Source organism: Mirounga leonina, unplaced genomic scaffold (assembly GCF_011800145.1).
Source record: "Mirounga leonina isolate KUSES-001 unplaced genomic scaffold, KU_Mleo_1.0 Mir_165, whole genome shotgun sequence".
NCBI classification, from domain to species: domain Eukaryota; kingdom Metazoa; phylum Chordata; class Mammalia; order Carnivora; family Phocidae; genus Mirounga; species Mirounga leonina.
In genome coordinates, this window is record NW_023270415.1 from 66,407,537 (window position 1) to 66,435,516 (window position 27,980).

The window sequence follows — 27,980 nt, forward strand, 5'->3', positions numbered from 1 at the left end:
AAATAACACACTCAGTGCAACAAATCCAGTCTTTTCAGGACCTTTCCTGGTCATTTTCTTCCATCCATAGATGTCAGTAGGTTAATAGATAGTCTCTCAAACTGTCCATTTATCTTTCCTAGCTCTGATTTAAAATTACATTTGGAGGATATTATTAGTGTAAGACCTCGACTTGGTGCTTGGTTGAATACTGATGATTAAAATAAAACTGGGAACACTCTGTGTGGAGAGATATAGAATGAGGAGTGGTATTTATCCAAATATGTCAATAAACCCTTTCCTCCTGGGGCCTGTGTGATAGAAAAATGCTTTGTGGCGACTCAAGCAGGACAGTGAAATGGGTGGTGAGGCCCTTCATGGTAATAACCAATGACATGGTAATAACCGTGTCTAGGGCGGAATTCATTTCTCATGCTCTGCTTCCCATTTCTTTGCATTGTCTTCCCTGGGTGTTTTCTATATGGGCAGATGTTTCCTATCGAATTATGTGTTTCCATCCATGAAATAGTGTTGAAGGTAGCAACTATAGTCTCTTTAAGAGTTTACTGTTTACCAGGCACTAGGTTGAGCACTGTATATATGTTATTTCATTTATTTGTCAAAGCAAATCTGTGGGGTACATGCTATTAACATCTCCAGGACAGTGAGACTGAAGCAGGTAACACAGCCAAAGCCACACTGCTAGTAAGTGGTAGAGCCCAGTTTAAAATGCAGATCTGTCTGCACCAAATCCTATTCACTCAACTCTTACGCTATGCTATGCTACGTGGTAATAATCCTTAAACTACCCAAGGTCATCCGTTAGATGGAAGCCAGAAACATATCATAAAGCCATGTTATAAGGGCCATGGCAAGGATAATGGAGCTTCTCTTGATCATTTCAAAAACACATTTCCTCACTGTTAAATATATACCTTGCTTCTTTTCTTCCACAAAGAAGGGCCTCTTGGGCACAGTTAATAGCAGGGGATGGGGTTTGGTGTCATAGTATCTTGGCGCAAATCCTGGTTTTGTAACACAAGTTAGCAAACATCATCAAGCCCTTGGTTTCCTCAGCTGTAAAATGGGAATAAGAATGTCTACTTTGCCAGTTGTCAGAAGGTTGAAATGGAATGACGTATGTGTGAAGCACCATGCAAATTCTATAGCACTGTGACTGAGCTTATTAGCAAGCAGTGGACAGCAAAGAGGCAGCTGTGATCCCCTTACTCTGGTCCTAACTTACCCACTGTTGATTATTGTCCTCTCTTCCAAACATTCGGGAGCCCAGCAATTGGTTAGCAACTCTTAAGCTGACTCTCTTTCAAACACAGAGGATTTAGATGAGGCTCCTAGCGTATAAATATACTGCTCAGTAGAGCTTAGGTCACCTCTGGAAGACCTCTGGGAATCAGCCCTTTTTGCTTATTGGAAACCCTTCTGCCTTGAGTTGTAGGCTGGCCTCTTGGGTTTCTTCCAGCCCTCAAGCTTTACAGGGTCTCCTGCCTTTCATGAAACCTAGAAGTAGAGACAGAAGTTGCCTTAAAGCACATCTGGCCATTTGACAGGTATGGAATCTGAGGCGCAAGAAGACAAATGCCTTCAAGTGGTAATTATGATGACAAGGCAATCATCTCATGTTAGGGTTAGGAAGGTCCTTGCAAATCTTCTAGTCCAACTATCTGGCAAATGCATGAATAAGTTGGGAGGCAGCCCACTATCATGGAAAGAGCATGAGCTTTGGCATCATACGGCCCTCAGTTCAAGTTCTAGTTGGTTGGCTTATTGCCTGTGTGACCTTGGGAAAGTTATTTGACCTCCACTGCTTCATTTGTCCATTGATAAAAAGGAGACCTATCTTGCTTGTTGCTGTGATTTTTTGACAGATGAATTGAAGGAACATAGGCAAAGTGGGCATTCCAATAAAGCATCGCAATTATAGTTAGAGTAATAGTACTATGACTCCACTGTTGATAGAGGTGGAGTGGAGTGGAGTGACTAGACGGGACAGAAGCTTTGTATTCCTTCTTTCCTGGTTTTCAAATATTCCCCGAGTACCTATATATGCAAGTCATTACCTATAGGGCAAGATTTGTCAATAGGAAGGAGAGACTATATATATACATGTTTTTAAGGAATATTTCTGGATCGTAGGACATGTAATGTGTTCTGAGTTGGGCCAGGGTTGTAGTCTAAAGAATGGATGAGACCCCCTAGATTTGAACTCATGACTTCACTTGTAATATGCCCACTGCATTTCTTTACCAATTCAGACAACCATGCCACTGCCTCTTGTCTCTGGCTTCAACCCCACTCTAGATACACGACTCCTCTCTAATTTCTCCCATGATTAAATTTTCATGGTTGCCAGCAACCATCCTGGCTGCTAAGAAGTCCTAGCTTTTGGTGGGGGTGGGGGGAATAGGTAAGTTAACACAGCCTCACTGGTTCATCAGAAACTTTAATCTTTTTACTGGGGTAGGAAATCAGGTTATGCCCCAACCACATGTAATTCCAAAATGATAATCATGGGTCTAAAATATTTCCATGATGCTCTAGTCCCCCTCCAGTTCTGTGTCCCTCCTATTACCTTGAATCTCAATCCACAAAACCAAAGAAGCAGAGAGAAGGTCTTCTTCACCGAGAACTGGAGCTCCAGGAGATCAAGGATCCTATTTTTCTTAATCATTAAGTCCCCAGTGTCTAGAACAGTACCTGGCATACAGAGGGTCCCTAAAAGTAGTGAATGACTGAACGAACAAGAAAGAGCGACCCTTACCTTCTGCAGCCATCCTGTCTCACCCTTTGACAACCCAAGACTTACATCAGTGCTAATAACGCACAGAGCTCTGAAGAAGCACATGACACAATTTTCAAACCAGAAAGGCTGCTTCTTATTGAAGGAGAAGGAAAGAGAAAGTGCAAGAAGAGAAGGATAATTCTGAAACCATGTGTGGAGACAATAGAAACAATGAAGGGTGACAGAAAAGCCATTTGGCAAATGTAGGGCGCCACCCACCAATTTCCTCTGGAGAACCATTGGCAGAGAAGAAAGACTGTAGCTGATTCAAAAGGGTTCTGTCACTCAGGGAATTTGTCCCCTTTCCAACTGCTATTGAGTTTCTATAATCAGATATTGATTGAACGATTATAAGTGAAGGAACACAGGCAGCCAAGGATATGTGTGTCTGTGTGTACAGGTGGGACTTCTCCTTTCACAAAACTCAACAGCGACGTCATTTCAGAGCTTTTACTGTTCATCATACAAATGGCTTCTCCCAGAACCAAAAAGATAACATTTTTTTCTCAAAATAGAGCAGCAGGATAGTCAAAATACTTCCTGGCATTCCCCCACGCTGGATACTTCTAGAAGGTTGGCATTGCTCCCAGCAGGTCTTTGTGACTAGAAACTGAAACGTTTGTCTTTGTGCAGGGCAAGGTTGAAGCCGAGTTCCACTTAGTGACAGCAGAGGAAGCAGAGAAAAACCCTGTCGGAAAAGCCCGGAAGGAGCCAGAGCCCCTGGCCAAGCCCAAGTGAGTGGGGTTGGGGGTAAGAGCATGGGAAAGGCCCTTTGTAGTCCCCAAAGCAGGGGACTGGGCATTTCTCTAGAGGGCCCCTCTGGGAGGACTGAGCCACGAGGAGGCAGCCAATAGGTGCTGTCCAATCCAGCTAGCTTTTTATTGCTAAAATTGAGAAATATTCTAAAAACAAGATAGACTGTTTGGAAAGTAGAGAGGGTACTTTTCTGTAATATTGATGCATAAGCATTTCTAGAATAATTCCGTATATTTTTTCTACTCTTTTTATGTGAATATGAATGCCACATGAATCTTTTTCTACTTGTTTTTGAATCAGGCATACACAATTGTCTTAATGTTTCATTTATCCTGTGCTGCAAAGTTTTGCTTTGTTGCCATAGTGGTCAGAATTAGAATTTTTTAATGCCTGTGGAATATTCCATACATTTGGTGCCCATAATTGACTTGGTCATCACCCCGTAATTGGATATTTAATTTACTTCTCCCTTTTTCCATTATTGTAATATGATGAAAATATTTCCCTTTTATAAATTATCACTTTAAAATAAATTCCCGGAAGTAGAATTACTAGAAGTGTTGCCCTGTTCAATTTAATCCATGGTTACATATCAATTAAAAAGTAAACATATGTGGATATGAAATATGTATAAAAATTACTCTTTCAAATCGTATTTCTCCTATTCTTCCTGAGATCTCCAGTGTCTCAAGATGAGTGGTCCCTTCTCTGTACTTACTTTTCATCTATCATAGTGTTAGAAACATAATGGATACTTACTTATTCATTAATTAAAAATTATTTGCTGAGCTCCTGCAATGTGTACCTACTTTAAAAAAAAAAACAACAACACTTTGAAGAACATCGAAGAAATCTAAGACATAGGTTCTATCTTCTAAGAGCTTCCAATCTGTTTAGGGAGAACACAGACTCATAAAAGAGTTAACGGAGTATAGAAGACCAATATGTTAGGTCCAAAAAGGAGCTAAAGTCAAGTGATAGATGAGATAGGAATTTGGAAGGAGGGGGATCTTTATGGACCATGGTGGTCAAGGAGGACCTCATGGAAGAGGTGGCGTTTGGGGAGCTGATCAGGGTTGGACGGATGGAGTCAGACTTTCTCCAGACCAAGCTTTAAAATGATGCAGGAATCATCACCCAGAATGTTGGATTGCTCCTGCTTCAAGGCAACATGGACTTCTCCCATTCCCAGGCATCTCCTTGTGGACCTCTAGAAAGCGGGAGTCAGAAATACTTCCTGAGGTCTGGAGAATCCCATGTGTTGACATCATGGCCCCTTTCCTGATTTTTCTCTTGCTTCCCTTGCAGCCGCCCAGACACCTCCTTCTCCTGGTTTGTGAGCCCCTTCAAATGCCTATACCACTTCATCTGGAAGAATTACAAAAAATACATCATCATCGGTTTCATTCTGATCATCCTCATCATCTTCCTGGTCCTCTTCATCTATACCTTGCCTGGAGCCATTAGCCAAAAGATCGTCAGGGGCTCCTAGAGAAGCATGAAGGACCGGGCCCCTCCTGTTCCACTAATCCTCTCTTCTTCCTCATCTCTAATATGGAAGAGCATTTGCTCTGTGTAGGCACTGTGTTGGGTGCTAAGAGGATGAACACAAAGGGCCCAAGAACCAGTCCCTTTGTCTAAGGACAGATCAGCTCTTCTTGGAGGAAATGGGAAAGGAGCCTCCCCTCCCTGCTCCAACCCCTGCCACCACCTTTCAAACTCACAAGCTTTAAGCCATGTTTTCGCCCGTGGACAGCATGAAATGATGACTCCTTTGCCTCAGAGTAATCAATGGTGACCTCAGATTGATTTAGGTGAATGTTTTCTTTATGTAATTGGTTTTATTCTTAGAAGTCTAATTCTGGGTCTGAGATTTATTGGAAGTGCTTTCTTTTAAATAAAAATTTTACAGCAAATAAACTGAAAGCATTTTTAGCAAATTACTAGACATTCAACCTGTCCCATATATCTTAACCTTGTTTAATCCTTACAGTTTATAGAACACATTCACTTATTCAGGCTGTGAAACTGTCTTGGAGAAAACTTTTTATCACCTAAAATACTTTGTTGTTGAAATTCCCATCTAGAGATGAGATGTTGCTGGTTTTCCATCACAGTCAACACTTACAGAACATGTTCAATAGAAGTAATGAGTTCTGGGGCAATCCACTGGGGTTGATGCTCTATGGCAATTTCTAAGTGGGAATTTTATAAATATGAAATATTTTGTGTATGTGTATTGGGGGGGTGTACCTCCATAATACCAGTAGGAATTCTCTTTAGCCAGATATATAAGCCCCACCAAATATGGTGTTCCCATAGACCATGCTATGAATGACCATGCTTGGCACTATTCAGCACTTAGTCTTACCACCATATGTAGTAGGTACTATCATGACTCTCAAGCATGCATTATTTTCAAAAGTAGTCCCAGAAATAATATCCTATGTACTTGTCAGGTGGGGTCAAGTTTTTGTTTTTTTTTTTGTTTGTTTTTTTTTTAAAGAAAACCTTTGATTTTCTACACTGTCTAGATCTGCCACCCCGCCTAAAGCAGGGAGTGGAAATGAGCAGCTGGTGTTCTCAGTTAAAATAAGGAAACAAAGGAATTAGAGTGTTTGGCCTCATACACAAATAAATATGGCAACCATTTCTTCTTCCAAGCATGAGGGGCCATTTGGTAGCATTGAGGAGGCTGGATTGGGAATCCCCTCTCAACACCAGAAGCACCTGGGCTACTGTTTTCTTTATATCTTCTTGCACATATGTAACTCTTCTAAAATGAAGGATATTTACTTCCACATGGAAAGTCATTCTAGAATATTCCTGGTTGATCAAAATAAGATTGAAGCATGGGCTGTGTGATTTTAGACTTAGTGTTGTTCATTGAATTCTGGCCCTAGGTGCTCACTGCCTAGTAACTATAATGCCCTATTTTCCTGAAGTGATGAAAAATAGAGCATTTATGGCATTGGTGATGTTTCCTGGTGGTATTAGTTACATAAACTGTGCTTTTCCTTGCTGTGGAATCACACGGGCACCAGAAATCGTGGAGTGAAAAATACTTGAGGACATGGAATGCATACATTGAATACATTGTAAGTGAAAAAAAAAACCAAACATACAAGTTAGAAAACTGTATGTACAGCATGATATAAAAAGAAAACATGTATACATGCATAGAGATAAAGCCTGGGGGAATATGCCAAAAGGTGAATAGTGATTATCTTTAGGTAGTGGTATCTTTTTTTTTTTCTTCTTGTTTTTCTATTTTTCCTAGAACTTCTAAAATAAATATGTATTATTTTTAATGTAAAAATTCAGTAAATAAATATAGATTTAAGTGTGTTCATTTAAAAATATTTATTGAGTGTCTCTTATGTGCTGGGCAGAGGGATGCAGGAGAGACAAGACAAACGTAGCCCCTTCTCCATTGATTTTACATTCTGGTAGCTCCTCAAGGTCTGCTTTAACTTCAAATTATGGGGCATCCAAGAAGAGCACTGAGCAAGGGATGGGTTTCATGGATGAGGTTTAAGAGAAAGGACAACATACGTCAGTGGTGTCATTCAAAAGGAAAAGAACACCATTATTTTAGGTTAGAATTAGAAATAAGGTATACTTTCTGCTACATTTTGGACAGTAAAATGATGTTAACTTTTGACAAAATAATGCACATTGTTCAAATTCACCAAAAAAAAAAAAAAGCTAAAAATTGAAAATCCTTCAAAGTTAAATAGAATTCATCAACTTGGCTTTGATGCCAAAAGATGTCCAAACACTGAAAAGCCTTTAGCAGAAGTATTTGAAACACTTTCAGATCAGATGGCATCATAAGAAATGTGTGAGAAGAAGTGGCAAGCAAGGATAATTTTGGAATCAGCTATGTCTGCTGTTCTATATATAGGTTATCACTTATGGCCTGTCCTGCATGTAAAGAAATAAATAAAATAATATTCTAGGCTTAATTTTGCAGCCCTGGCCCTAAAGACATTACAGATTAAAAATTTTAAAAATTAAAAAGCAAACAACCCATTTCCCAAGAAGTTGCCACGAGTCCCTACTTATGGTCTTAAAAAAGACTAAATTTATTCATTTGACAGATTAGAGTTTTCTTTCAGCTTAAATCTGTTTCACAGCAGTTCTATTTATTTATTTTCCACAGTATTTGAATCCTTTTCTCCAAACTAAGCAAAACAAAATCAATACCAGCGACACCACCACCACCAAACAACCCACAGGAGGCTATCCAATTCTGTGTTTCCAGTAGTTGAAACATTTGGTACCTTCCTTGCTCTTTCCCTTAAGACACACATAAGTGGAAATTACAGGATTGACTTCACAGCTGGGGCTAGTTGGTATTTATTCATTTAAAAGATAATTATTGAGCTCCATCCTTGTTCCTGGTGCTGTGACCAACAGTGGGTACACAAAAGTACACCATCATATAAAGTAAGTCTCTGCTCTAGTGGAGCATAGAGTTTGGTGGAGAGAAGACACTGATGAAATAATCACACACATGGATAATTACCGACTGAGGGACTGAACAGGGACAAAGTATTGGGAATGGAAAGAGCATCTCATGGAGGGCCCCCACTCAGTCTGGCAGTCAGGAGGACCTCCTGGGGAAGGAATGGCTGGAGGGGGAAGAAGAATAATGAAGATAGGAAGAAGAGCACTCCAGACAGCGAAGATAGCATGTGCAAAGGCCCTGAGGTGGCAGGGAGTGAGGCACATGAAGGAGTCTGAAAGAGGTTGGGTATTATAGTGAGAGACAGAGGGTGCTGAGGTGGAGTGGGAAAGTCATGTAAGGGTCACATCCTTAAGAGTCTGGGTCTTTGTTTTAAAAGCAATGGATGACAAAGGATTTTTAAGCAGTGGAGAGGCACGATTAGATTTTTATTCCACGTGGAGAGTAGATTGGAGGTACTATAGTCCTCCTCACAAGACAGAATGGTTGTTTTCACTCAGTAATGATGGCAGAGGAGGGAAGTGGAGGGATCAGAGATTATCTCTTTAAAGCTCCAGGTGGTCTACTGGGGAATTTGGAGTCTAGTATTGACTCTGCATCATGCAAATTGTGTGACCTAAGGCAGATAACTTTCCATCTCTGAGCTATATTTTCCTTGTTTGTCATATAATGGCATTTGTATATGTGGTGATGAAAAGTCCATGGCATATTCTGGTGCAAAATTAACGTGTTAGTGGATCTGTTCTGTAGAGAGTTTGAAGGGATGGACTGACCTCAGAGCCAGATTGTGAGGGTCTTTGAATGCCATGCCAGAAAGTTGAACTTTATGCAGCACAAAATGGGGTCCCCTGGGAGGGTTTGAGCAGAGAACTGAAAAGAACAGTTCTGTGTATTAGAGAAGTTGTTCTGTCTATATATAGCGCATGATGGATTGATAAGGATGAGATCCAGGGGCAGGGGGATGCCTTAGGAAACAGTGGCTAAAACCCTGGAGGGAGATAAGAACCCACGCCAGAGCCAAGGCCATGGGGCTGGAGAGGAAGAGCCAGGTTCCAGTGTGTGGGTGAGGTTCCCTCCCCACTGCCCAGGCACCTGCCAGAGAGGACAGGGAAGTCTGAATCCTAGCCGCATCATTTCTATCTGGGCAGTTCGCTTAACCTCTGAGTCCCAATTTTCTCACCTGATACAAAGGAATTACTACTATTTGACGAGAATGGTGAAGATTACAGGAAAGGCATGTAAAATGTTTCACATGTGCCTGGCATGAAGCCGGTTTTCAAAGGTTAGCAGCTCATGGCACAAGCATTTCTATGGGCAGAATCAAGAGGACGTGGAGGCTAATTGGATAAGAGAAGTGATGAGGGAAGAGGATCAGGCTTAGGCTTTAGAAATGTTCTGGCACATGGACTAAGACACTTTTCAGCCAGTGATACTGCTGAGTGTATGTGTCCCATTGCCGCTGTAACCGATTACAACAAACTCTGCGGATTGAATTGATCATAGAGGCCAGAAGCCCACCACGGAGCTCACTGAACAAATAAATATCAAGGCGTTGGCAGAGCTGCCTTCCCTCCTGGAGGCTCTGGGGGAACATCTGTCTCCTTGCCTCCTCCAGCTTTTAGAGGCTGCCTGCATTCCTTGGCTCGTGGCTCCTTCCTCCACCTTCAAAGCAGCAATGTTATTTCTCTCTGTGCCTTTCTTCCATAGTCATGCCCCCCCCCCCCAAATATAACTGGACAAGTTCTTGCCTTTAAGGATGCATGAGATTACATTGGCCTCACCCAGGTAATCCAGGAAGATCTCCCCATCTCAAGGTCCTTAACCACATCCACACAGACACTTTCACCTTGTAAAGTAACATGCACAGATCCTGGGGATGAGGACGTGGACATTGTTTTGGGAGCGGGAGGCCTCACACAGGCATTGTGATTCGGCCCAATTTGGAAGCCCATTTAGCAGAGCTTTGAAAGCCAGGATGATTACTGTGCATGAAAGAAGGAGGCTCCACAAACACTTTTCTCTCTGGAACAAGATTTTCCCATTTGTTATTCAGCCTCTCAAGTGACAAGTGTCTCAGGAGAAAGGAAGGACCACGCTCCATCCTTCCCCGACTCCTTAAAATCCTCTCGAGCACAGCAGATGAGGCACATTCAGAGCTGGTAAGGGAAGGACACCCAGTCCTCCCCCACCTCTGCCCCCAGGAGTTTCCAGACCAGCCCCTAAAGTTCAGCTTTCCTTTAAGGGAGCACGAGCTCCTCCCAAATCAAGAGAGAACACATGTCTCTGCTCTCCCTCATTCAGAAAGGGCCATTTGAGAAAAGAGCACTCTATTTTTCTCTGCATCTTAGCAGGAGAAAGAAAATGGGCTTTGGAGGCTGAGATGGTGGCATGAAGCCTGAGCATAGACAATAGCTGTGTGACCTTGACCGGGTTACTCAACAACTCTGAACCTCTCTGATTTATAAGGTGAAGATGACGTCCATCTTGTAGGATTGTGGGAGTCTGGGCGTGCGGGCTGGTGGCTGATGGCTCTCTACTGCGGATGGAGGGAGAGGAACATTTTTTAAGTGTCTAGTATTGTCTTCTATATCATAGTATCCAAATGAATGATCACTTACTATCTGAGTAACAAACAATTAAAGCTCGCTGAATGCTATTATAGATTACAAAGTAATACATCTATTTCCTCGCTCATTCTCCCAAAGGTCCCACTGTGCAGACAAGAAAACAGCTCTAGGGGCTTCCAAGATGTCCAAGCTCCTTTGTAGCAGATCTAAATTCCAAGCGCTTCCCCCCACCTCCTGCCCCTCTGCTCGGTGCTTTCCTGGAGGGGCTGCCTAATGATTGACTTAAGGTGGGTGAGCCTGCCCCCAGTCAGAATATTCCCTGATGATTTTTTTAAGGTTCATCCATGCCCCGGGGGTTCAACCACAACCCCCCAAATATTTACACAACATCATGGATGCAGGTTGGAGTCTCTTCTCCTATTTACCTGAAGCACTGCGTTTGATGATGGTAAGAGAATGTAAAGGCAGTTCTCGTTCATGCTACACCCGATCTTTTTGATGTTCTTTTCTCATCTTGCCACTTCTTGTGGTGAGGATCCCCACACCCACAGTGCAGAAAACAATGCAGACATTTAACTGAGCTCTTTCTAAGTCAGGCATAGGACTTAGATTTGGAAGTTAGGGTTGTAAAGAAACAGGCAGGGTAGAAACTGCTAGCTGCATACCCAATATCCATTTTCTCCTTCCTTCTTGGTAGCAGAAGACAAACTGTAGGAGGGCAGCAATGTGCTGAGCTCAAGCAGCACGTCTGTCCATGTCTTGCTATTGGGGGTAGCAGAAACTTTGTGAGCATAGCTCCGTGGGTAGGGCTTACAGGAAATCTCACTAAAGGGAGTTGTTTCAGCTGACAGACCCTTTGCACCTTTTCTTCCTCCTTCATCGCCCCTGAACTGTGGGTGTGATGGTTGGAGCTCCATCAGTTATCTTGGATCTTGAGGCAACCTTGACTATGGAAGCCGCCATAAGTAGTGGGGCAGAAAGATAAAAGGGGCACAGATCCCTGCTAATTGTGGAGTCACCAAACCAGTCCTGCAGGGACTATCTCCAGACTTTTCTACATGAAAGCAAAACAAACCTGTATCTTTCTAAAGCCACAGTTATTTGGGAGTGGTAGTTGTTGCTTTCATTGTTAGATGCAGCTGAACAAATCCTAATTGATACAGAGACCCTTTTCTGGACCTTACAGAATTGGCAACAGTTTATTCCAGTAGCTTATCTGAATTTCTTCACCTCTGGCCAGTGAGGGACCGGGCATCACTAGTCCCTTTGTGAAGACATATTATCTTCCTTCAAGTTGGAGCTGAAACCCAGGGAGAACTTCATGCCTTGAGGCACCTCTGCATTTGAGAACCAAATCAGTTAGAATTTCCAAGTGAAAGTTCTCTCTTTTCCTTCCTGAGCTTCTCTGAAGTCTCACCTTTTATTTATTTTTATTTTTTTAAAAGATTTTATTTATTTGACAGAGAGAGAGAGACAGCGAGAGAGGGAACACAAGCAGGGGGAGTGGGAGAGGGAGAAGCAGGCTTCCCGCTGAGCAGGGAGCCCAATGCGGGGCTCGATCCCAGGACCCCAGGGTCATGACCTGAGCCGACAGCAGATGCTTAACGACTGAGCCACCCAGGTGCCCCAAATTTCACCTTTTAAAAAAATTTACTTATTTTTAACTTTAGCAAAACATACATAACATAGGGCGCCTGGGTGGCTCAGTCGGTTAAGCGACTGCCTTCGGCTCAGGTCATGATCCTGGAGTCCCGGGATCGAGTCCTGCATTGGGCTCCCTGCTCAGCAGGGAGTCTGCTTCTCCCTCTGACCCTCCCCCCTCTCATGTGCTCTCTCTCTCACAAATAAATAAATAAAATCTTAAAAAAAAAAAACATACATAACATAAAATTTACCATTTTAACCATTTCTAAGTGCACAGTTGTGTGGCATTAAGTATATTCACATTGTTCTACAACCATCACCGTCCTCGATCTTCAGAACATCTTTCATCTTGCAAAACTAAAACTCTGTCCCCATTACCGATGGCTTCCCATGCCCCCTCCCCTGCCCCTGGCAACCACGGTTCTGCTCTCTGTCTCTATGAGTTTGACGACTCTGAGTATGGCATGTGGGTGGAATCATATGGTATTTGCCTTTTGTGACTGGCTTATTTCACTTAGTCTAATGTCTGCAAGGTTCATCTGTGTTGTGGCTTTTGTCAGGATTTCCTTCCTCTGTAAGGCTGAATAATATTCCATTGTATGTGTGCACCACCTTTTGTTTATTCATTCACGGACACTCAGATTGCTTTCACCTTTGAGCTATTGTAATTGCTGCTCTAAGTGAGTGTACAAATATCTCTTTGAGACTTCTTCTGCGAGACCATACTTTCAATTTTTGGAGGGGGTGGGAATAGACTCAGTAGTGGAACTGCTGGATCATATAGTGCTGCTATGTTTAATTTTTTGAGGAATTACCCTACTGTTTTCCGTAATGACGGTCCCATTTTATGCTCCCACCAGCTGTGCACAAAGGCTCTAATATCTCCATATCCTCAACAGTACTTGTTACTTTTCTAGGGTTTTTTTCCTTCATAATCACCATCCTAGTGGGTGTGAAGTGATAGCTCACAGTTTTGATTTGCATTTCCTTAATGATTAGTGATGTTGAATATCTTGTTGTTGCAGGCAGGCCCGGTCCGAGGACCCAGAGTGGGGGACCCAGAGCGAGGGTCCTTGGTTTCACGCAGGACAGAAATCAAACACAAGCCAGAGAAAGTGAAAGCAGAGTTTACTGAGTAGCGTGAGTGACAGAAAATAGCAGACGGAATGTCTGGGAGACTCCGAAAGGAAAGGAGAATGAGTCTCGTCATCGCTTGGGGTTAGGGGCTTATGCTGGAAAGGAGTCAGGGAACGTGTTCCTTCAGGAATCCAAGGTAGGGTGCACTGAAATGTGAGTGGAAGGTGAGTAACAGGTGTGATTTCAGAAATCACTGAAGGTAGGGGATGCTGATGACAGTGTCTGCCAAGGTTTGTTCGAAGCTAATGACCTGGAAACAGGTTTGGGATCCAGCTCTTCGTAGATGTGATCAGGTGCTTGGGGGCCTAGGAGAAACTCAGAGAATGATCAACCCTCTTGCCTCCCCATTGGAGTGAGAACATAGCTTCTTTGGTTTTTACTCCAAGGTAAATATAGGATGTGAGTAAATGGGGGCTTGCAGAGAAACTGCAGAGACAGAGCCTTTCTAACCTGGGGTCCCTCTGGCTTCTCCACCTCATTTTCATATGCTTATTGGTCGTCTGTGGATCTTCTCTGGAGAAACGTCTGCTCACGTCCTGTGCTCGTTTTTTTGTTTGTTCGTTTTGTTTTTTTATTATGTTATGTTAATCCCCATACATTACATCATTAGTTTCTGATGTAGTGTTCCATGATTCATTGTTTGCGTATAACACCCAGTGCTCCATGCAGCACGTGCCCTCTTTAATACCCATCACCAGGCCAACCCATCCTCCCACCCCCGTCCCCTCTAGAACCCTCAGTTTGTTTTTCAGAGTCCACAGTCTCTTATGGTTCATCTCCTGTTTGGCTTCTGTTGTTGTTGGGTTTTCCAAGTTCTCTATGCATTCTGGGTATTAATCCTTCATCAGATGCATGGTTTGCAAATATTTTCTCTCATTCTGCGGCTTGTCTTTTCACTGTTGGTGGTGTCCTTTGCTACACAGTTTTTAACATTTTGATGGAGTCCAACTTGCCTTGATTTTCTTTTTTTTTTTTAAGATTTTATTTATTTATTTGAGAGAGGGCGCACCAGCAGGGAGAGAGGGAGAAGCAGACTTCCCGCTGAGCAGGGAGCCCGATGCAGGGCCCGATCCCAGGACCCTGGGATCATGACCTGAGCCAAAAGTAAACATTTAACTGACAGCCACCCAGGTGCCCCCAGCTTACCTTGTTTTTCTTTTGTGGCCTATGTCTTTGGTGTCATATCCAAGAAATCATGATCGTATCCAGTGTCCTGAAGCTTTTCCTCTGCATTCCCTTCTAGTTTTATAGTTGCAGCTCTTATATTTAGGGCTCTGGTACACGTGGAGTTAATTTTTGTATTTGGTGTTAGGTAAGGGACTAGTGTCGTTCTTTTGTGTGTGGATGTCCAGTTTCCCCAGCACCGTGTGTTGAAAACCTCACCTGGTAAATGTTTTCCCGTACTTCCTTCATACATACCAACCTTAGTAGTTGCTCTTACTGTAGCCAGTGTGCTAGATATTTTCATAATCTTCTTGAGTCCCTGTGATGACTCCAAGAAGAGTCTACGGTCAGCATAGGCTAGAATATATTATAGTAACGCACACACCCTCCAGATCTCAGAGTTTTATCTGAATAGTTTCTCTCACTCACAGACTTGGCTTTGGGTCCGAGCAACACCCCACATGTTGGCCCAGGATTCCATATGGACCCTTCCATATCAATGTTAATTCCACAACTTCTGGGTCCAGGAAAATAGAGTAATGAGACTCCAACATTGACTAGTAAATGCTTCTTCCTCTTGGAAATAGCACAGGATACTTCCACTCATGGCTCATTGGCCAAAACAAGTCACGTGGACACACCCAACTTCAAGAGAGCAGAGAACTACAATCCCCCCGGGTGCTCAGTAGAGGAGAACCCGATAATGGTGAGTCATAGTAACGCTTTCTACATGTGGGTATGATTACTCCCAATTCACAGATCAGAAATTGGGGTGTCATGGCTAATTACCAGGCAGTTTTCTCTTTGGCTTTAAAACCATCTTCTCTTCCTGTTCCCAGCACTGTAGCTATTACAATAGAATGTACTGGATATAGACTATTTTCTTGCTAGGGAATTATCCAATTTTCTGCCTGCACCAGTCTTTGGGATGTTTATGATGATTTAAGGAAACTGCTCGCTAACTGTAAGCCAACTGATTGTCAATAAAGCAACAAGTTTCAGATTGTGGTGAATCATTTCTATGGCTTTCCTGAGCTCCTTCATCAGAATCACTTAGGGCTCCTAAGAGTCCACCCGTGGCTTTTAGGAGACACCCAGGGGCCCTTTTCTTCCTCTGCCATTCAGGAAGCTCGGCTGGATCAGTCAGGATCCATGCACATATACGCAGCAGTGGTGGCCACGAAGCAGAAGTAAATTTGCATCGATGCCAATGTTCAATGCACTAATGTCAGTTTTAAAAATAAGTCTTAGGAGTCCATGACCCTCATCCCCTCCACCCCTTCCCTCCTGCAACCACCAGGTTGTTCTCTGTATTTATGAGGCTGTTTCTGTCTTTGTTCTTCTTTCTTCTGTTCTGTTTTTCAGATTCCACATATATGTGAAATTGAACTCATTTCACTTAGCATAATACCCTCTAGGTCCGTCCCCACGGTCATGAAATAGCTGAAGGGGATTAAAAGATATAAATCTCTAGTTACAAAATAAATAAGTCACAGAAATGAAAAGTACGGCATAGAGAGTATCGTGAATACTATTGTAATAACATTGTATGGTGACAGATAGTAACTATACTCCTTGTGGTAGACACTGAGTAATGTATAGAACTGTTGGATCACTATGTTGTACGCATGAAACTAACAGAAGTTGTATGTCAACTGTACTTCCAAAAAGAAACAAAACAAAACAAAAAAACCATCAAGAGGTACGTGATGCTCAGCGCCTCCCCACCGGGGGCGAGGGCTGTTCCTTTCTTTCTGCCAAGCCCCAGTGTACTTTTACTTACCTCTCCCATGATCCACATGTATATTCTCTGGCTCTAGAATCAGTATGTCCTTGTCACCATGCCGTTTTTATCCCTGCAGACTGAATTTCCTCAGGTCCTATCAACTGATGGGTAGAAAGGGGATTGCAGTCATAGTAATTACCCCAAAGTCACAACTCTCTTGATCCAATGTAATCTATAGGAACCCGACCTCCTAAAAAAGTCTTGTTCCCTCACTCAGCCCCAGAACCTTTTAAATAAAACCTTCACCCAGGCCTAGGACAGTTCACCCACCATATTTCACCTCTAGCTACAGGGGCAGGATCAGATAAGTGGGCAGAGACTGGGGTGGCCATGTGACAAGTGTTGGCCAATGATGGATATTAATAAGTGGCTGGAGCCTGAGGCACAGCTTGTTTCCTTTATCCTGTCCCCTGATCCCATCTTGGAATGTAAATGTGATACTTGGAGGTACAGCAGCCATTTCTTCACATGAGGTCTGAAGCCGAGGCCACTGCCGTGAAAACGCATCAAGAAGCCTTAGCGCCGCACTGCTCCCCTTCAGACTCCCCTGCTTCCAGGGGAGAAAACAACCCCTAACCTGTTAGGTTTTCTGTAGTTTGCAGTCATAGCAATCCTAACTGATACAGAATGGCGAGGCGCATGTCTCCAAAACTACAGATGATATTCAATTGCTTTTAAGGGAAAACATACCCATTTGAGTCAAAATGGTAGAAGAAGGGCAGGGCAAGAGGCAGGGACTGGCCAGATTCAGGAGCAGAGTCAGCACAGGAGTCCACAAAAAGATAGACCGTGGTGGCCCACGTTGAAGAACAATCCCTCTCCCTGTCCTCACCACCAGTACCGCTCACATAGAAGCTGAGACCCGGGCAGGGGCGGGAGCGAGAGAGAAAAGAATACTTCATAAAAACTCAGGAATTCAGTGACTTGGTCATTTGGTAAATTGGCTTTTAGTAAATTAGCTTTCAGAGAATTGATTTTCAGCAAAGGGACTTAATGCCTGTGTTTTCAGCTAGAACGACTGTCATTCCCAGGGCTATGGCCGGGCTGAGAGGCATGAGGCCCTCCCCCCACCGACTGTGTGCTCTGGATGGGCCTGGCCCAGGGCGGCTCTGTCCCACAGCCCTCCAGGTTTCTCAGTCCAGCAGCTCCTTTCCCTCCCTGCCCTCTCTGGAGCGTTCAGGCATCAGCCCCGGGGTGGGGCATAGAGGCAAACCCCTGGGGAGCCCTGGGCTTCACTCACACCCAGCCTCCCCTCGGAAGACTAGAGTTTTTGATGCTGGCCAAGCTCTTGACGTCTGCCCTTCCTCATCCAGTGTTTGTTCTCTCCCAGGAGCCTCCTAAGTTCTCTTAGGAAGAACCCTGTGCAGGTGCGAGCCATGACTTTCCAGACAGGCCTCATAGGACTGACCCCTAGCTGAGGCTCGAGCTGAGAATACAAATCCCAAGTTCCCCAGGCGTGTCTTGCATGTCAGGTCAGTAGGTCAGTAGACACTTGTCCAATAAATGACTATAATAATTACTGCCCTCTATGGAGGGTCTACCGTGTGCTTTGCACTGTGCCAGATTCTTCATTTACATATACCTCAGTTCCCTGAGGCTAACGGTGTGCCCTCCTTCTAGAAAAACCAGGAATAAGGGAAATAAAATTGACTTTCAAGAACTACACTAGGAGACTGTCCACTGGAGGTAACTGGTCAGTGTGAGAAGCAGGTCAGCCTCAGCTAAGCTTAGAAATAGGTGGGATCTCTGGGCTGAAACATAATAAAGTCAATCTTTACCCAGGGCATGGTGGAATGTGGTCATAATCACCCGCTGTTGTTTTTATCTGCTCAGGATCCCTTGCTTTGGGGGGAACCATCTCTTTCCCACCTTCAGTCCAAGGGGTTTTAGGTGGAGATAAATTTACCTCCCTTCCCTCAGACATGTATTCCGACTCAGCCTGTGAGTGTTCCAGCCCAAGGGCACAGCAATTCAGTGAGTCATTCAGGGTTGTTCATGTGACCCAAGCCACGTGAATAACAGTCATTCCTGAGACTACCACTGCCCCTCACTCTTTTGTGTGTGGTGGGAGGAAAATTTATGGTAAGTGCCTGCCTGAGGATAACATCAGCCCAGAAGAAAGCATCTCAGAGAAGAGAGAGAAAGAGGGAGAGAAAAGCAAACTGGATCCAGCCATGCCTGAAGCACATACCTACCCCTGAGCTTCCCAGTTACTTTAGCCAATATATTTTGTGTTAAGCTAGTTTGAGTTGGATGGATCTAACACCTGGTCTGAGTACCCAGAGAGCTCTTCAGGGAGATGACTTGTTCACTGACTTCACGTATTCTGGTCCCACTGGCAAAGTCACTTGTATGCTTAATAGATATGCATAGAACCTCTGATCCACCATCTCCCAGGTTCCTCAGCTAGATAAATGCAACTGCCGTGGACACATCTGCCAAAATCCTGAGAGCTGTCATTGATTCTACTCTTTCCCATACCCTCCAAGTTCCATTGATCAGTGCCTGTCAATATGGGGTAGACCCCCAAAATATCGACATCCTTCTAGTCTTCTCCAGTTCTTCTGCCACCATCGTGGCTGGCCTAACTGCTGCAAAAACCTCTCACCTGGTGTCCCTGTGGCAGCCAGGGTGATCTTCTAAACGTGGAGACCAGGTTGTATTGTGGCCCTGCTTGCAAAGGTTCAGTTACTGCTCACTGCCCTGAGGAGAAAGGTTCAGCTCTGTAGCCTGGCTCATGAGCTCTGTACACTCTGGCCCTGCAGCTTCGGTGATCTCCCCTGGCCCCTCGTGCCCCTGCTCATCTGCTTAGGCTCCCCTGCTTCCTTCGTGTTCCCTGACCTTGCCCAGGGTCCTGCAGCCCCAGGGCCTTTGCCCCTGCAAGTCTGTCCTCCTGGGATATTTGTCTCCTGGCTCCCCCATGCCTGGCTCATTCTCATTTCTCTGGTCTCAGCTCCTGTGTCATGTCTCTCCTCAGAGAGACTCTTTGGCTTCCTTGCTTTGGACTCAAGTCTCCCTCGAGGGAACGGCAGCTCCAGGAGGGTAAATGTTACCCCGCCCCCACAGTCTCTACACCAGTGTCTGGCATTGTGTGAGTCAGTTCCAGCTCCACCACAAATACCACAGACCGGGCAAGCTAACAAACAGGCATTAATTTTCTTGCAGTTCTAGAAGCTGGACCCCTGAGAGCACAATGTCAGCAGGCCGGCAGGGCTGATTTCTTCTGAGGCTGCTCTCCTTGGCTTGCAGATGGCTGTCTCTTCCCTGTGTCCTCATGTGGTCTTCCCTCTGCTTCCATCGGTGTCCTAATCTCCTCCTAAATACACAGGTCACATTGGATGAGGGCCACCCTAATGGCCTCATATTAATTTAATTACCTCTTGAAAGGCTCTATCTCCAAATACAGTCCCACTCTCAGGTCCTGGGGGTTAGGACTTCAACATATGAATTTTTGGGGAAAATGATTCAGCCCATAGCAAGCATAAAGTCGGCCCTCAGACATACTTATTACATTAGCACAACGTCTGCCTTCTCTGCTTTATACTTGCTCCGGTAATCTCCTGTTGGAGATTTGGCTTCCTGAGTGACTTGCTGATCCTGCTAATGGGAAAGTTCTAGTCCATGTGACAGATCTATTTCTCACTATAAATGAATACATCAGAATTCTGGTGTTTGCCTCGGTCTACCGTGCACTTTAATCAGCATCGGACAGTCTGCAAGGCCTCTTTACTAATCCGGCACTGACGACGACACCCCAGCCTTCCAAACCAACACTCAGGTCCTGGGATGCAGTGGATGAGAGTGACACCACTGGTGTGGCCTTCCCTGGCTTCAGCCCCACACCCCCTCCCCGGATTTCTCCTATTTTACAGATGGTCGGAGAGGTCAGGTAAATTGTACAGTCACCCAGCTAGTCAGTCGTGCTAGAATCCAAATTCACACCTGGTCTTCTCTGGCCGCAAAGCTCCTGTGTTGTCATGGTTCTGCAGTTCTTGCTTCTGCAAATGAATATGCAAAAACAGGTCGCAACTGACCACCCAGTTCCCCCGGGGTCACTGATGTCATTCCTCAAAACACTGGCTGCTTTGGAAACAAGAGAGCGGGGATGGCCACGGTGAGCAGCCTGACAGAATCAAGGAGCAGGGGCGTTGTGGAAGGGTCTGGTGGGGCTTCACCTGCAGTCCCCCTCCTCACATCTGGAACCTGAGCCACAGGGCCCCGGCCTGGGCAGCCGTATTTGGGCACTTTCCCCAGGCCTGGATCTTGTCAGCCAGGGATTCCAGAAAAGACTGCGTAAAGAGCAAGTGAATGTCAGGACTATGTCCTCCATAGGGTCAAATCCTTCCAAAGCAGCTCTTCCCACTTCCCCAGGCCTCCAGCTCCATGGCTGGCCCAGGCTTCTGTCTCCTCCCACGTTTCGTCTCACTTTGCTGTTTTGCCTCATAGCCCTGCCGGGACTGGACCCTGTCCCTGTGCCCGTGAGGAGGGGCCAGGCAGCCCAGGGATGAAGAACCAGCCTGAGCATTGACATCACAGAAATCTGATCTAAATCCAGATTTAAGCACTTGCCTTCCCTGTGAGATGTAAGATGGGGACAATAGTCCCAATCGTGCAGCCAGTTACGAAGATAAATGTGATAAGAAAGTCAAATTCTTGGCATAGTGTGAGCACTCAATAGAAGAATATTAAAACCTAAACCTGTGGCTGAGGTTCCTCAGCTAGTGCAGAGCTCAGCCAGGATTTGGATCCTGAACTTCCAGGCTTCAAAACCCCTGCTCTTTCTCCCGTGCCTCCCTCCTCCCCAGGAGGCTGACCACGCTGTCCCTCCCGCGCGGCACTGGTGGGAACACAGAGACAGGGGAGGTAGAACTGCTCTCTGCATTGTAGAAAAGCAAGGAAAATGTCAGTGGTTCTGCCTCTCACAGGCTGGCTCCACATCCGTCCTCCCTTTGGGACCTGTCTCTTAACCCATGACGTCTCCAGTGGGAGGAAATTGCCAGCAAACCTACTGCTCTGTCCCTCGACACCTTCCTCCTCTGGACCAGGGGATGGTTGCCTTGGGAACCAAGCGATTTCCTTGCTGTCTGCCCTGAAGACAGGCATGCCGAGAAAGCCACCAGAGGTGGGCTTCTGCCGGATTATTTGGTGCCAGGGCTATTGGCTTGAGTGGTCTAAGACACCTGCTGCTTGGGCAGAAACCAGGAGGTGTGGGGGCGGGAGGGAAGACTCGTAGAAATGTGGGTAGGGACCAAAACTGAAGTCAGGAAGATCATCCAGCGGAACCCTGAATCTGAAGGGTTCCCAGACAGAAAAGGAGATGAGAGGATGGAATGTGGGGAGACCAGAAAGAGGAAGAAGGGTCGAAGTGTAGGGTGGGAGTCAGAATCCAGGGAAATCACTACTACTTGGAAAATGTCAGTGTGAAGGCTCTGAGCGGAGGGTGGGAACCCTGGGTATAGGCAGAAGGAGCTGTCAAGATACTGACCCTATCCAGATTGGCAGGTTCAATCCATCCCTGCCCTTTGTCTCACAACCCTGAGAGAAGGACCTTTGGGATGGATCAGTTTTGCTTGTTTTGTTTTTTTTTTAAGATTTTATTTATTTGACAGAGAGAGACACAGTGAGAGGGGGATCATAAGCAGGGGGAGTGGGAGAGGAAGAAGCAGGCTTCCCGCGGAGCAGGGAGCCCGATGCGGGGCTCGATCCCAGGACCCTGGGACCATGACCTGAGCCGAAGGCAGACGCTTAACGACTGAGCCACCCAGGCGCCCCAGAATCAAAGTAGTCTTAAGATGGAGGGGACTTTACAAGGTACTGGTCTAACCCCCTCGCTTTACAGTTATAAAAGCTGTCTCTTCCCACGCAGGCACCCCTTGCTTGTTTTTTATAACTTTATTTTTTAGAGCAATTTTATGTTCATAGCACAATCGAGTGGGAAATAGAGTTCTCATGTACCCCTGACTCCACACATGAACAGCCTCCCCTAAGATCAACACCCCCAATCACATTTATTACAACCAACGAACCCTCACTGACATATCAGTATTACTCAGAGTCCTTAGGGTACAGTAGTGTTTGTTCTTGGTGTTGTACATTCTACAGGTTTGGACAAATATATAGTGACCTGTCTCCATCATTGTAGTATCATATGGAATAGCTTCAGGGCCCTGAAAACCCTCTGTGCTCCACTAGTCATCCTGTAGAGCCACTGTTTGTTTTTTACCATCTCCATGATGTTGCCTTTTCCAGAATATCATATGGCTGTAATTACATAGTATGTAAACTTTTCAGCCTTTCCTTTCATTTAGCAACATGTTTTTAAGGTTCCTCCATGTCTTTTCATTGCTTAATAGCTCATTTCTTTTTTTTTTTTTAAAGATTTTATTTATTTATTTGAGAGAGAGAGAATGAGAGAGAGCACATGAGAGGGGGGAGGGTCAGAGGGAGAAGCAGACTCCCTGCCGAACAGGGAGCCCGATGCGGGACTCGATCCTGGGACTCCAGGATCATGACCTGAGCCGAAGGCAGTCGCTTAACCGACTGAGCCACCCAGGGGCCCAATAGCTCGTTTCTTTTTAGCACTGAATAATATTCCATTATCTGGATGTACCACAATTTATTTAACCATTCACCTACTAAAGGACATCTTGGTTGCTTCCAAGCTTTGGCAATTACAAATAAAGCTCTATAAATATCTGTGTGTAGGTTTTTGTATGGACAGGAGCAAATACCAAGGAACATGATTGCTGAATCATATGGTAAGGGTATGTTTAGTTTTGTAAAAAAACTGCCAGAAGTGAGTCAACTTTGATGGTAAGAGTTGCTCAGACATGAAGGAGCTCTGCAAAAGGCAGTGAGAAAGAGTAGGGTAGAGGGAGGAGGTGGAACCAGAGATGCAAAAGAAGGGCAGGTAGAAGGCAAAGACAGGAAAGGTTGACACACCTGCTTCACGGCTGCCAAGGCTGGGTCTAGTTGGAGACTTCACCTTTGCTTGACCTTGATTCAGCCTTCACTGAGCCAGAACTGCCAACTTGAGTTACACCTGCCCGTAGGAAATTCACCAACTGGTTGTAAGAATCACAAATCATTAATCTAATTCATGGCTTTTCCAACTGGCTTCCTCTATAAAGAAAAATATTTCTCATAATTCCCATTTCACGATGAACAAAACACCCTGTTCACACTCAGGAATACCAGCTGTGGGTAATAATACAATGAGCCAAATTATGCTAAAGCCCCTCCTAGCATCCACACCAAAAACCCTGGACTTTTCCTTACTTTAAAGGGGTCTCTCTGTCAAAGCACTGGTGTGTTGGAGATTGGGACTATAAATTAGTCATTTGCCTTCCTTCCGGGCTATAGCCAGTTGACAGTAGACACAAGGAGCCAAACAGACCAAAGAATCAGTTTTATCAATGGCAGCAATGTCCCCTTAACTTGCTTTCGGTCATGGTCACCATCCCCTGCCCCTGCCCTGCATGGAAGGTCTGTGGGCCAGCAGAGCAGGATGAACTTATTAACCAGTCCGCCACTTTGCTTTAAGTTCTGCTAAGGAAGATGGAGAATGATGAGATCATGAGGCTCACTGTGCCTGGGCACAGATCCAACAAGAAACAAGAGCCCTGCCATGAATGAGCAGTGGCTTGAACACATTAACCTTGCCCAACAGAGCAATGGGCTGCTGAGTGTCAGCCTCTCACCAGCTCTCCGGTGGATGAGTCAGCGCTCTTCCTTTCTGCTACTGGGGTGGGAGAGATAAATCCACCATCCCGATTTGCCTGGGACCGAAGCATTGCCATGATGTGGGATTTTTAATGCTAAAACCTGGAAGTCCCTGGCAAATTGGGACCAGTCGGTCCCCTTCTATCCTCCTCAAGCCTTAGCACGTGTGTTGTCTCTACGGAGGGACAACAATGTGGAGAGAGGAAGAAGAGGGTTTCTCCCTACAGTGGCTCCAGCAGCCCCTCCAGGCTGATGAGAACCAGGGTCATTAGTGGATTGGTATGCGTGTGGGGATGAAATTTGGGATGTAAATACAACACCCCCTTACCGGCACTGCTCTCTGTGTGGTAAGACTGAGGGTGATTTTTATGTTCTTTATGCTTTTCTATTTTTTCCAAACTTTCTGCAATAACCATTGGTAGCATGGGAATCAGAAAAAAGAACTAAATTATTGTTAAGCAATAGGAATAAAAAGAGAAAGCCAGTAATTTAAATTGATCAAAAGTTACATTGATCAACTGGAACAGAACAATGAGTAGGGAAAATGGGAAATGTGTTCCAAATTTACCCTGGATGATCTTAGATTATCCAGTGGTCGTATCACAATTTTTAGGAGGTATCTGCTCCTCTACTCGCCCCTTCACAATCATAATCAACTATAAGTACGGGATTCTCCCAAAACACAAACTGTATTACCCTATTCCTCTCCAAATACCTTCTCTGAACTGAAACTGTGATTCAACGTTATGCTCTCTGTTTAAACAGCATTTCCCACCTTGTAAGCAAGCATGGCTGAAGTTACAAATTTATTCTATTACCAGCCTAACTGAGAGGAAAATCTGAAGAGGTGAATTTTTGGTCTCAATTCAGCTCCTTCCTGAATGTATGGCCTTACACGTCCCCAAGACTCGCGTTCTTCATCCAAAGAGTGTGGCTGGGAGGCACTTTTCTCCCAAGCTTCAGTGCCCCTGGAGGGCTCCATCAAAATCAGTGAGCACGGAACTGTTCTATACCCTGCAGAATATTGTCCAAAGATTCACAACTACGTATCAAGGGATTGACCTTTTTGCCTTAGGAACCAGGAAACATAGAAACCAATTCAAATGGAAAATAAAACCATTCAGTCATTCGTTCATTCATTTATCCAAACAGCATTTCCTAATCACCTCTGTACTTAGAACTGGAGACCCAAAGATGGATAAGTTCATCTCTAACCAGGGACCGAATCTGGGAAGTATAGTATTCAGTGTTCTGCAAGCTCCCAGACCACCTTCCACCCACTCCTCTTAGTTCTGGCCTCTGTGACCATAATGAGACCTTAATGGGACCATAAGGAGACAAATCTCATTGAAAAGCAAGCTTCCAACCATTTCTCCACTGGTGACTGATAGAAACTCTTGTTTTTCTCTCCTTTTACCCAAAGGGAAAGATAAACACTTTAAAAATGATGAAAGTCCTTTGGTCAGGAGCCTGGACTCAGACCTAGAAAAACCAGACAGTAAACACTTAAATTAGCAGAGAGAAAAGATCTTCCCTAAAGAGCTTCCACGGGGCATGCACCGGGGAGGCTGAAAATAAACCCTTTGAAAAACAGAACAGGTGGGTCTCAGCCCCTTCATGACAGTTGATTGCAAACTCTATTTCAAGCTCTATCTTGGAGCAAAGAACTAATTAAACACACAAAGGCAGACGAACTCAGACAGAGGAACGCCCACTCCCAGAGGACTGGGGCTGAGGGAAGACAAGGATGGCTTGCTTTCCCTGGAAGAGAACCGCTTCACAGGTAGGCAACACCCCATGTAATATGGTGGCTGCTGGAAGCCACCCAGTTCCCCAAATACCAGGTCCCACTCCATCCTGCCTTATGGGTATCTGGAACTCCACCTCATTGTAACTGCATCCTCTTAGGTTAAGATAGTGTCCCTGTTACACAACCCACACCAGGTGTTGGTAAAAGTGGGCAAAATCAGGCCAGTCAAGTTCTAGGTATTTGCAGGAAGAAAGGAGGTAGTTGTGAGCTGTTCAGAATGGAGAAGCTTTCTCCAGGATGCCTATAAAGAAAATGCTCAAGTCTGGAGGTTCTCAAACTTCCAGTGTGCCTCAGAACTGCCTGGAAGCTTGTTAAAACCGATTGTTCCCCCATCCCCATGTATACTTGGCACAATAAAGAATTCCATGTTCAAAGGCGCATACACTTGACACTTTGAGGCTGATGCTCTAATGTCTGCTGGGATCTGATGTGGCTGAGATTTCTTTTCCTTTAGTATGCTGTTCCATAATTTTACTTTTTTATTTTTATTAATTCTCTGTGATTGTGGCTATTTTTAAAATATTTTTTTTTATTATTTCTATGTCTTTTGAAATGAGGGCATTTTTTTTTTCCATGCTCGATCTATCAACTTGAGTGAGAAGTCTGAGCACGTGTTCTCAATCCTTTCCAATTCCAGGAAGCCGGCCCCAGAACATCTCCAAAAGCCCAGAGATCAATTTGTAAAACTCACATCACTCATTTTTAGAGAAACAGTTACCATTTCTGTTATCTCTCTGTATTCAGGAAGCATCGTGTATATATGGCTTGTCTAGATGCTTCCTTATTCCCTTGGCTCAATTTAATGTTTATTTATTTATTTATTTAGCATTTTTAAAATAATTTTTCTATTATGTTATGTTAGTCACCGTACATTACATCATTAGTTTTCGATGTAGTGATCCATGATTCGTTGTTTGCGTATAACACCCAGTGGTCCACTCAATACGTGCCCTCCTTAATACCCACCACCAGGCTAGCCCATCCCCCCATACCCCTCTAAAAAGAAGAAAAGAAGGGGAAACCAAGCCACTTGTTCTGGTTCTGATCTGAGGTGAATCACAGTGTATATTTCCCGCTCCTCAACCCTGCTGCAGCATATGCACCCCAGGAAAATCAAATCCATAGCTTACCAGCTAGTCTGTCCCTCCATGGGAGCAGGTTGTCAGTGTCATCCCAACTGTACCCCTTGTACCTAGCACAGTGCCTGACATAGAGGGCCACGTTGCTCCATCAACTGAATGAATAACCGGAAGGAGTAAGCGGGAGGTATGTGACGCAAGCTATATCTTGCTTGAGAAAACTGGGGGTCAGAGTCACAGCCAGGCACCAGAGTTGGGACTAGAACCCCAAATTTCTGACATTAACCCAATTCAACACATCCCAGGAGAAACAACACAACTCTGTTGATGATTTATTGACTGGACATTTCTCCAAAATGTGTCTTATTCATCTGTGTGCTCATATGAACCCATAAAAGATACTCAATAAGATAGATGCTTGTTCGATTATGATGATGAAATGAATTAATACAATTAAGCTAAGTATTCACTTGTTTCCTAATACTTTTGCGCTTATAGAACATCCTAGAATTGAGTAACAGCATTAAGAACCCTCTCCCCAGAAAAATGCATACCTGTACATGCACACAAACACACGACATTTTGCATCAATTTCGAAAGGTTCCCCAGAGCCCCTAAAGTTGAGTTAGACCTAAAAAATCCCTTTCAAAATCTTGAAACATTAGGGCTTAGAAGGGGCTTACAGATGATTGATTTCAGTGTCCTCACTTCACAGACACAGAACTGAAGACTAGAGATAAGGAGTTACTGGTAGATTGACTTCAGAGTGCCTACCGGGAACGAGTGGGGTGTCAGCTGTGTGGAAGTGCCCCTGGGAGCTAGCTGGGGAAAGAGCGATACCACTTCCCTCACCTTCCTGAGCTTCCTGGAGGCAGAAGTGACCTATCCCAAGCTTCATAGCTAGTTAGGAGAAGCCCTGAGACCAAAATTTCTAGCCCATTGCCCTTTCCATGACCAGTACTGCCCCACAGAGGCTCTTGTGTTTTCCTCTTCATTTTCTTTTTCTAAAAAATATTCTATTTATTTATTTATTTATTTATTTATTTATTTATTTAAGAGAGAGAG

General features: G+C 44.6%; 1 protein-coding gene and 1 long non-coding RNA gene across 2 annotated transcripts in view; one reads left to right on the forward strand and one right to left on the reverse strand.

The window, feature by feature from the left end:
- Nucleotides 1-5,449, forward strand: part of FER1L6 (fer-1 like family member 6) — a 112,646-nt gene extending 107,197 nt beyond the window's left edge. Inside the window, exons 39-40 of the mRNA XM_035011880.1 lie at nt 3,413-3,513; nt 4,844-5,449. Of these exons, the coding sequence (XP_034867771.1) occupies nt 3,413-3,513; nt 4,844-5,027 (285 nt within the window). The 3' untranslated portion in view covers nt 5,028-5,449. The remainder of the gene's footprint in view (nt 1-3,412; nt 3,514-4,843) is intronic.
- Nucleotides 5,450-16,380: 10,931 nt separating this feature from the next.
- Nucleotides 16,381-27,067, reverse strand: LOC118015190. Its single transcript, XR_004680556.1, has 2 exons — nt 23,247-27,067; nt 16,381-20,302 (listed from the first exon to the last, which is right to left on the reverse strand). It is a non-coding gene; the product is annotated as an uncharacterized LOC118015190 (long non-coding RNA).
- Between the last annotated feature and the right edge of the window lie 913 nt (nt 27,068-27,980).